The sequence below is a fragment of the Cottoperca gobio genome, chromosome 24 (assembly GCF_900634415.1).
Source record: "Cottoperca gobio chromosome 24, fCotGob3.1, whole genome shotgun sequence".
Classification (NCBI taxonomy): Eukaryota; Metazoa; Chordata; class Actinopteri; order Perciformes; family Bovichtidae; genus Cottoperca; species Cottoperca gobio.
The window spans coordinates 10638651-10649432 of NC_041378.1; the positions used below are offsets into that span (position 1 = coordinate 10638651).

The 10782-nt window shown below is 40.9% G+C and overlaps 1 protein-coding gene across 1 annotated transcript in view; it reads right to left on the reverse strand.

The window, feature by feature from the left end:
* The window catches only part of sgk1 (serum/glucocorticoid regulated kinase 1), a 31485-nt gene extending 26042 nt beyond the window's left edge, over positions 1-5443 (reverse strand). Inside the window, exons 1-2 of the mRNA XM_029425324.1 lie at positions 5194-5443; positions 1307-1546 (exon numbers count right to left, since the gene is read on the reverse strand). Of these exons, the coding sequence (XP_029281184.1) occupies positions 1307-1546; positions 5194-5313 (360 nt within the window). The 5' untranslated portion in view covers positions 5314-5443. The remainder of the gene's footprint in view (positions 1-1306; positions 1547-5193) is intronic.
* Between the last annotated feature and the right edge of the window lie 5339 nt (positions 5444-10782).

Below are 10782 nucleotides of genomic sequence, written 5' to 3' on the forward strand. Positions count from 1 at the left end.
CACACACACACACACACACACACACACACACACACACACACACACGCACACACACACACACACACACACACACACACACACACACACACACACACACACACACACACCGGTTATCTTCATTGAGACATTAGTGACAGTGGTTGTGAGGGCAAGAGGTGAAATTGATGGAGACCTGCCTGGAAGAAAACCAAAGCAGTAGGAAACAAAATGAAATGGGGGGAAAAAAACAAAACTAAAAGGCTCCAGGAAAGAGAATGGTGTGATGGACAATAACATGGTCCTGTTTTATATTCTTACATGATTCATCGTTGTTTGTCAGTTCACACACAAACACGCACAGTACACAGTGTGGCTTTGTCCTGCTGGGACAGTGATGACTCATTCTCTCCTGTCGCCCATTGGACTGGAGAAATGCATACGCACACACACACGCGCACACACACACACACACACACACACACACACACACACACACACACGAGCGGGAAACCAATCGATGGATATGATGATTGATAGGAGTGGGATGGCTATTATGATTGCAGTTGCAAGGACATCTGCAGTAGCATTAGTGTGAATAGATAGTGTTTGGGCAAGGTGTTTGTTGACAGCATGCACTGGTGTTCATCTCACCATGTTCTTCATGTTATTAAAACAATGTTCATGTTCTCTGCTGAATATATGCCTCCTGCTGCCTCTTTTCAGAAACACCAGCCTGTGGTGAGCAGCAAAAAACAACAATACGTTTTTGTTTTTTGTTACATAACAACCCTCATGGTAGAGCTTAAAGCGAGAATAAAGACAAACACAACGATGTCTAGAGTCCTGTTAGAACCTAATTTGCTTCTTTGACTTATTTTAATGAATGCTAATAGGCGCACAGGGGGAGCTCTGTAAAATGAGTGCTGTAAGTAGTGGATGTACTTGTACCTGCAGACCAGAGGAGATTTGTGGTGAGAGGATGGCAGGATAGACTTGTATTGATATACAGTTTTGTTATAGGTTTTGGTGAAAACAATGTTGTTATAATCAATATAAATAATGAACAATCAGAAGACTTTGGATTGGATTAAACTTTATCCTTTAAATGAAGACTAAGCCTCTATTACCATAGGCGACAAATTTTATTGCATATTATATTATATTGATTGTGTGTCATAGGGTGCATTGTACTGACTACTGACACAATGCATTCCTTGACACACTCACTCTCTCTCTCTCTCTCTCTCTCTCTCTCCTCTCTCTCTCTCTCTCTCTCTCTCTCTCTCTCTCTCTCTCTCTCTCTCTCTGTATTGGTTTTTCTCGTTACCTTGCAGCCCTTGCTCTTGTCATGGCCGCTGGTTTTCCCGCTGGCAGGGCATGGCGAGCACGGCTCCTGGTGGTAGTACTGTCCGCCCTGCAGGCCGCCATAGTGACAGCAGCCGTAAGGCGATGGGAAGTGTGTGTAGCACAGGTCGTCGACCAGAGGACACATTGGACAGGCGTGAAGGAGGCCTTTCCCTTGGGCCTTCTCCACGCTCACCTTGGGGTTCCTCATCCATCTTCGTACCTGCGCAGAAAAGAAGCGTTCAAAAGGTCAAAAGCAGTTTGAGAAACTGTGAGGAGACACTGCAGGTGAATAAGGTAAACATTTAAACTGGTAGATATTACCATGAAACTTCCCCAGTTGATTACTTTCATTAAGGCAATTATGATTTATATTACAGGTTTTCTGAAATGTTAGGTTTAATTATTTTTATATGTGTTAATTTGCATACATTTCAGGAACAGAAATGCTATCTTATTTTGTTGACATATTAGAGTCATAAAGATTTTACAGAGGGAATGTTGGATATCCCTTTGTATTACTCCATAAATCAGAAAATAATGTCAATAGCCATAACAAAAAAAGATTTGCCATGTTTTTAGGAATAAAATATTACAAAAATGATATTCATTACAGAATGATATCTGAACAAACCCCTCTGTAAAAACCTTTAGGATATAGTTAGGAATGAAACTGGAAAGTTTGGTGTGTGTAAGTGGCACTGAGGTGGACATTTCCGCCTCTGAGTATGAGAAAAGAATGAGGAAACGGCTTTTGTAAAACACACAGACACACACACACACACACACACACACACACACACACACACACACACACACACACACACACACACACACACACACACACACACACACACACACAATTGCACTTCAAAGACAGATGGCTTCTCTGCTCTGCCACATGTTGAAAACATGAATCAGAAAGGGAACACACACAGAATGAAATACATGCACAGACCGGTTGCATGAAGATGTAGATGACACAAAGCACAATGCTGATGGCACCCTCAAATTTGACGAAAGGGGACGTCCATTTTGTTTAATCTGGTCTAATCTGGTCTAATCTTGTCTAAATTTCTTCGAAATCTTTGTCTTTAATGTACTTTAGAAAGCTCGCTCTGCAGAAGGGGACTGTAATCCATAGGTGGCTATTATGATGAATTATCCCAAATTGAAATCCTTTTACATCCTTGTCACTAATAAACGTTGACATTAAGCATCCGTACAGTAAAAACAATAAGTGAGAAAATGTGTTATATGGTGACATCTTCCTGACACATGAGCAAGTTAGTGCAGGCAAGCACATTGCATACGCACATCACTCCTGCCGTGACTAAGACTTCCCAGAAAAGCAATGTCACTAACCGTAAAATCTGGTGTGTGTGTGTGTGTGTGTGTGTTTTTGGGAAAGAAACATGGTGGAGAGGTGGTCAAAGTGGAGAGGAAACAGAGTAAGGGGAACATGGGAGACAGAAGGAGAGCGACAGGGAAAGGAAAGCAACATTTTCATGAGAAGCCTTATGAAATCTCGTCCCGCTGCGTGAATCGAACATTTAGCAAACACACACCGCGGGCGCAGTAGCCTGAGTCCAAACAGCTGGGGCACACACACACACACACACACACACACACACACACACACACACACACACACACAAACACACACACACACTGAGATCGAAGGCCTAAATCGAAGTGCAGCCAGACAGCACGTCAAGGCATGTTGAGTCTAAAGGAAAACCGACTTGGGAAAACACTCCAGCAGGTCAACACAAAAACAAACCACTCTAGAAAACAAGTCAGATGACACACAACTAAAATAAGAATACTACCACACAACTTCACAACATGAACGTGGGGTTGATGTGTCATCCAATTAGAGGATTCTTCCTTTGTTGTTCGTCATGAGATTTAAAGCAAAGTGAGAAATGTTTTGGCATTACCCCTGCGGATCAAACAGTGCACTGTCACAGCTCTTGTTTCACATGTCACGCTGACCATGAAGCTGACGACACGTGTCATACGAAGTGCATAACACTGATTCACCTCAGATACCGGGGTTTTTCCCACTATATACTGGATGTTACGTCATCTTTTTGAAGGGTTTGTTGGGTTTAACACATCATATCTCAAAAGCTGTTGACTATATTTTGATGCAACTTTGGGAAATGTTGCATTTCAACATTACCAATGTGTCTCAAATGGCATGTCTAATCAATAATTGTACTGTGTACAGTCCAAATTCACAGACACACAGAGCCATTGATTTTATCATTCCTTCTATCATTTCCCTTACTCATTTGTATGATACAGTGCTCTGTCTGGACTGCTCTCCCAATTATGCAATAAGGCTTATTTAGTGACAAGTAAACCCTTAACAGCAGGCATACATTCTCATTTGGGGCTGTGTGCTGATGCATATCTGGAAGCTTCTGTTTTTCTTGGTCGGGTGGAAGGAAGATACAAAAATATGTAAAAGAAAGGCAAGAAATATTTATCATAGATAGATGTATAGATAGATAGGCTCTTGATTACTGATTAGTATTTTATTTTTTTAATATATCCCATGGGAGACTCATGGCAGAATAATTTGGCTGTGGGAGTGCATGTGTGTTTGTGCGTGGGTGTTAACACAACACAATCTGCCCATATTAACAGGGCGAATCATCAGGGATCCACACCATATTGTATGCCATCTGAGACCAACACACACTTTGGGTAACCCTAAAGGGAGCAAGAACACACGGCGATGACACAGCCAGATTAAAAAATCTATCCAGCAACTTTAAACCAAGTATTATTTATCAAGAACATTGATTGTTCCCAATTAGTTGTTATTCTGGCATATATTCACTTCCCTCAGGCTGAACATGTAGTAATCTTGTGTAATAAAGCCTTACTTTATCATCTGTTTTATTATATAACACTGTTTGGGTAATGGAAAAAATAATGTTGTGCCATATTCCCAAAGCAATACAGTGATTATTGAGTAAATGCATCAATCAGCCTCTCCTCCACAGGCTGGAATGTTAGTCATTTCCTTCCCACTGTACCCCCGGAGTCATGTCGCTCTATGTTTTCTTTTGATCTCATGTAAATCGGCTGCAAATTATTCCGATCTGAGGGAGCAGAAGTTGACTGCTTGTCAAGCTTGGTATGTTTTGATAGTATAATGCTGCTGCTAATATTAAAAGTAAATATTAGTGTAATTTGGACAAAAACCTCGGCAGTTTTTAAGTTTAATACATTAAAGAGCTAGTTAAATTAAAAAAACTAATGATTTATTAACCATTAGTCGAGCCATCAGTTACAACTCAAAACCTTTTTGGAACAGTCAGCACACACACTCATTACACAAACACGCCAAACAACCAACGCATTTAACATTAAACAGGAAATGAGGCTTGTGACAGCACTGCCGCATAATGCAGGATATGCTGAGTAGATCCTAAACTGTAGGACCCTCGCCAGCTCAGTGATGTCATGATTTCTACACAACAGACACTTGTGGGTTCTGTAATGCAATAGTGTTTAGCAGAATGCACACACACACACACACACACACACACACACACGCACACACACACACGCACACACACACACACACACACAAACACACACAGTAAACAGAAGTACGCAGGGAGCCGAGTCTTGCGCCTGATTAGCGCGGCTTAGCTTTTTAACAATGACATCATCTCTGGCACACACACACACACACAGAGACACACGCACACACACACAGAGACACACGCACACACACACACACACACACACACACACACACACACACACACACACACACACACACACACAGAGGCAGTCCATGGAGGCATCCATCCTGAAATGTGTGTGTGTTTCACCCAAACTCACCTTTCTCTTGACAAACTGGAAAGCAGAGCACTTCTTAAAGGAAAAGGCAGTCTTCTCTCCACCTCCTCCTCCACCTCCCCCTCCTCCCCCTCCTCCTCCTCCCCCGTTCATCAGCTTCATGGCCGACACCGGCACTCCGCTTGCCTCCGTAGATCCCAGGGTGACGGACAGACTGACAGGGATGGAGGGAGAGTGGTTTAAGTCATGAGGAGAGATATGTGGCTTTTGTAGAGGCGAGTGCGGGATAGCAAATAAGAGGGATGCTTCTGTGAGAGAGAGAGAGAGAGATGAGAGAGAGAGAGATAGAGAGAGAGAAGAGAAGAGATAGAGAAGAGAGGGATGTAGTGATGGATTAGAGAGAGAGAGAGGTAGCGATCAATCTTCTGCGAGATCTATCTATGGAGTTTCTTTCTTTCTGCTTATTGGCGCTTCTAATTTAATACCTCGTTGTGTTCAATCTGTCGGATTCTCTCGTAACTTGCGTGAGAACCATCCAGGACGAGGCAGCAGGACGTTGAAATAAAAACTATAGGTGTCAGGGTGGAGATAAAGATAGGGAGAAAGTGAGAGAAGAAGAGATGCCAACAATAAGATGGAGAGAGGAACCCACCAGCTCCTGTTGCTGTGAGGAGGAAACGGCTCTGTTTGAGACGTGTTTGTGTGTGTGTGTGTGTGTGTGTGTGTGTGTGTGTGTGTGTGTGTGTGTGTGTGTGTGTGTGTGAGTGTGAAGTTTATCCATGTATGTGTAGTTGTTTTAATAATAATAATACATTAGATTTGTATAGCGCTTTTCTAGAAACTTAAAGACACATGCCGTGTTTACATATCCCTCCAAAATGTGTGTATGTATATAAATGCATGCACACATACCTTTGTACTGTTGCGTTTTCTGTTTTCACTGCAGCCTCTTTTTTATCCAAGGACTCCTCAGAAAACTCGTCCCAGATCAGATGCACCAACTCCCTGCTCCTCAGGTGTCCCTTCTCTGTTGTCACTGAACTATGCCCACATACCCAAAAGACGGGTGGAGAGAGAGAGAAGACGAGGGGGAGTCAGCGAGGATTTCCGTTTCAATTAGAGCGTGTCAGCTTGTGATCACAGTGTGTGTGTGTGTGTGTGTGTGTGTGTGTGTGTGTGTGTGTGTGTGGTGTGTGTGTGTGTGTGTGTGTGCGCGTGTGTGTGTGTGTGTGTGTGTGTGTGTGTGTGTGTCCTCAGTTGTTTGGGGTGAGTGAATGCACTGATGCCTCTTTGGTGTCAGCCTGTAAACAAACATCCAGGAAGTGTGTGTATGAGAGCAGCATGTGTGTGTGATGTGTCCAGCTGCAGTCTTCTGGCTCACACCAGCGCTACTTTATCAATGAAAGGCTCTGCAGTGAGCAAACGTCGCCTACCCTTCTCTCTCCTTCCATCTCTCTCTCCCTCGCTGTCCCTCATCACCACTCAGCCCTCCCTCTTTTCCTCCTCTCGCTCATTTTTGTCCTGCAGTCGATGGTGGCACCTCCCTCTCTCTCTCTCTCTCTCTCTCCATCTCCCTCTTTTAGTCTACCTCACTTCACACTTTATCCCCCCCGAATAATATATATTTTTTTTTCTTCTTTCTGAAATTTCACCCAGTGATGACTGAAGAGGACAGGGACGACCAAAATATGTCTCCACCACAAGTGTGTTAGGGTTTAATGTAGTGTTTTATCTTTCCTGACAGCTTTGCTCCAGCTGGATTTGATACACACAAGTAAACACACACACATCTCACTATATCTGTGTGTATGCCCTTGCCTCTGTACATATAACACATAGTTGGTTTAATTTCCTGATGTGACACCCAAGAATGACAAAGCCAAATCATGTTCCTTTTATGAGTCTATGCACTTCACATACATAGTAAACCTGGCAACAAAAAATAAAAACATGTTTCCTAGTTTTGAGCTGGCTATATTGCCTTAAAAAGAACTGATAATAAATGAAATATTGAGCCGAAAGAAAGAACTGTTTAATTTTTTACAACCCTTAAATATACATGTTTTGTATTACTGCTGCATGTTTGGGAGCTTTTTCTCGTATTATGACTCTCTGTCTTCTTCAAATAGCCTATCAATTAAAAGCCGATGTATACTGACTTCACTCATGTCGAGGAAATGAGTTTAAACTTGACCTTTGCCTGCTGTAGATCACAAACTCAAATGGCCTGAGGCATTTCTAGCAGCTAATGTCAAAGTGTGACTTGAATTATAATTGGGGCTACATCCAAGGCATTGTTTGTTTGGCTTTTTCTTTCACCAGAACCAACTGCTCGTATCTGATCATCTCTTGTTTGGAATGAGTCATGAAAGGTTGGAGTGAAAACCTATAGACTCTTTGTCCTTAAATCCATGATTGTTACAGAAAGTGTTTTCATCTATAACTTGTTCACTTTGAGTTAGTCAAAAGCATCAGCACTTTTAATGGAGTTGTTTGACATTTAGGGAAATACCTTTATTTGCTTCCAAATTGAGAGATTCCAATCTCACATCTATGCTCTAAATTAACCAACTTCACGTATACACACGGGTAAAAGGGAGAAACAGCTAGCTTGGCCCCTTTTCAAAGGTTAAAAACAATTAAATACAATCGACAGCTTACTTAGTTATATTTTGTTTATTAAAAGCAAGACTATTCTACTTTGGAGAGAACCAATAAGACATTCTTCCACTTACAAATGCAAAGTTGAATTGAATAACTCACCATCAATACACTGCTGCTCCAGGCTTACCTGTTATCTACCGGTATTTTATGGTGGCTAGTTAGCTAATGTTAGCAAGCTCTAGGTAAGTATTGCTAAAGCCTATTATTGACAATGCGTCAATGAGTCACTTTACTGAATTTATGATTGTTCTATGGTTCTACTACTATTACAATGACTGAGCATGTTTAGCTAAATGCCCAAACATTTTTAGCATTCAATAATATCCCATAGCCTATTTGTCATTTGTAGCCACATTCACCAAAACATATTCTCTCTTTAATCTGAAGAAAACCTAAAGTTTAAAAACAAGTCGTGGTTTTATGGGGAGTAACTGCTAATGGATATTTATTGACAGGGCGTATTAACTTGTTTCCCCCTGCTACCAGTCTTCATGGTAAGCTAAAACAAGCTAAGCTAACGATCTCCTGGCTGTAGCTTCCTATTTAGTAAGCATGAGTGGTATTAAACTTTTCATCTAACTCTTTGCAAGAAGCAAATAAGCATATTTCCAAGAATAAATGTTTCCTTTAAAGAGAAAGTATTAATGGCAACACAGGATTAGGTAGGCCTACTGCTTCTTTCCAATCCACAGTGAAGTTTCATCATTGCTTTAAATGGACTAATTCTGTAGAGTAGATGATGGTTGTGTGTGAACAGTGGGGTTTTTCCAGTGCCAATTGACTTACTGAACAACATGTGTATTAGTAACTTTGCATAAAACACTTTAAATGTACAATTTGATTTGCATAGAAATATATTGAAATACATTATTTCGCTGGAGTGTTTAATTTAGTTGCCTGCAAATAGTACAATTACTTTGGCTGTTACTGTATTGATCAAGATAGAAGCAATTAGAAAGGAAAGGATAAGAACCTGATAATTCAATGGAGAAAAAAACACCACCTGCACTCGCTGCGTGAATTCCAAAGTGTTTCTTTATAACACTCTGTGGCATATGTGGAAATTAAACTCTCATTACGTAGCAAGCAAGTCAGTTTGCCTCAGCTTCATATTGAGACGGATGTAGTTCTCCTTGCAGGGGTAACAGTGACTGTGCAGTATTCACTGTAATCAGGATCAGTCAGAGGCCCAATCAACAGTGACTCATCGGTAATGACACAGAACAATGATTGGTGAAATCAGCTTTGCACCCAGCTTCATAAAAGCCAAGGGCGGCCTGCAATTTACCAACGGAGGCAAACAGTCCTTTTATTCTATAGAGACCCTCTCGGCATTAGTTTTTTTAGTTTAACCAGCATCTGTGAAAGTCTAGTTTGCCTATTAAATTTTATATCAAACTTTATATATATATACATATACTGCACTTGATTTTATCCACATCCTTAGTCCTTAGAGTTGTTTTAACTTGACATCTGAAATGGTTTTAATTGAAAAGCACAGAAAGATATAAAAGATAGTTTGAGCTATTAAGTGCATTTTTAATGCTTGCCTGACTGCATCTAGTCAATAGAATAAACAAAGAAAAAGTCTATTTTGGCTCCTAACATTTGAGAACCAGTGATTTGCTTCATTGAATTAGTCATAATAAAGGAAGAAAAAAACTTAGTTTGCCAAAATATCTCCTCATAGATCTGTCAGGGCTCCAGGGTGCTATTACATAGTCTGACAGCAGCAACACTCTTACATAACCGCAAAAGTTTTTCCATCAAATATATAGCTTTATGGCACATATGCGATCTCCCAAAAGACTCGAAGATGCTTTGCTGCTCTCATGAATTCAAATGCAGCCGATAAATAATTAACAACAAGCTTTCTTAAATGGTTCAGAGATTTCAATAAAGTCAATAAATTATATATTATCCTAAAAGTGAGCTAGATGCAGTAAAGTATTATATATATCAAAAACAGACTCCAACTGTGTCAACCACGTGATATGCGGGGGTTGGTGTTTACATGCATTTTTCTGCTTATTATTTACCCAGGATAATCAGACAGTACATTTCCGACTGAGAACTTTTAATAGAAAGCCAAGTGAGGCTGTTTTAAGCCCTTGTGATGGTCAGAGGCTGGTATACACTTTCTATCTCAGTCTGCTAATGAGCTCCACTGGGCATGTTTTGATCGTATACTGAACAAGACCTGGTAAAAAAAAAAGAAAAGAAATCTCTGTTAATCCCTCTCAGCCCTTTTTAGAGAGAAAGAGCACTCCAACTCAACTTGACTGATGAAACCAGTGAATGTGAGAGACAGCACAGACAGTGCAAACAAAACTAACCCTAATGCAATGAGATAGTTTTCTTTTACATTATTTTGGTTGTACATTTAAAACTCCTAAAACCACAACATATAATTATAAATGTGTCTTATTTTCTACAATTAAATAAAATCATTTTGAGAGATTCACTGTTTCTGGCAAAAAACATCAATCATGCATCACAGAGTAAAGGGCAGCAAAAGATCATCAATGGATTCACCTCCTGGGCACTGCCGAGTTGTCCTTGAGCAAGGCACCGGACCCCCACCCACGGGTGCTGATAGTATAATAGCTGCCCACTCCTCCTCATACGAGGATGGGTTAAATGCAGAGTCTAAATTTCACTGTGTGTGCTGTGCTGTGTAGATGTGTGTGACCATTAAAAGAGGATTCAAAATCCTCAATTTCCATTTCCATTTCCAACAATATCCGATGTACAAGTTACAGTTTAATACAAATTAGCATTGCAGATGAGAAGATAACGGAAAGATGCGTCTTTGCCAGCATATCTCCTCCTCTCTCTCTTTTATTGTCTTTGCCCTCTGACCTTTCTCCACAGCATCAAACACAATTGATTTCTACTGTCTACCTCAGCTCCGCTCGTGTGCTCAGAGAGCCGGGGTCACGGAGCATTGACACCCGGAAGGTGAGC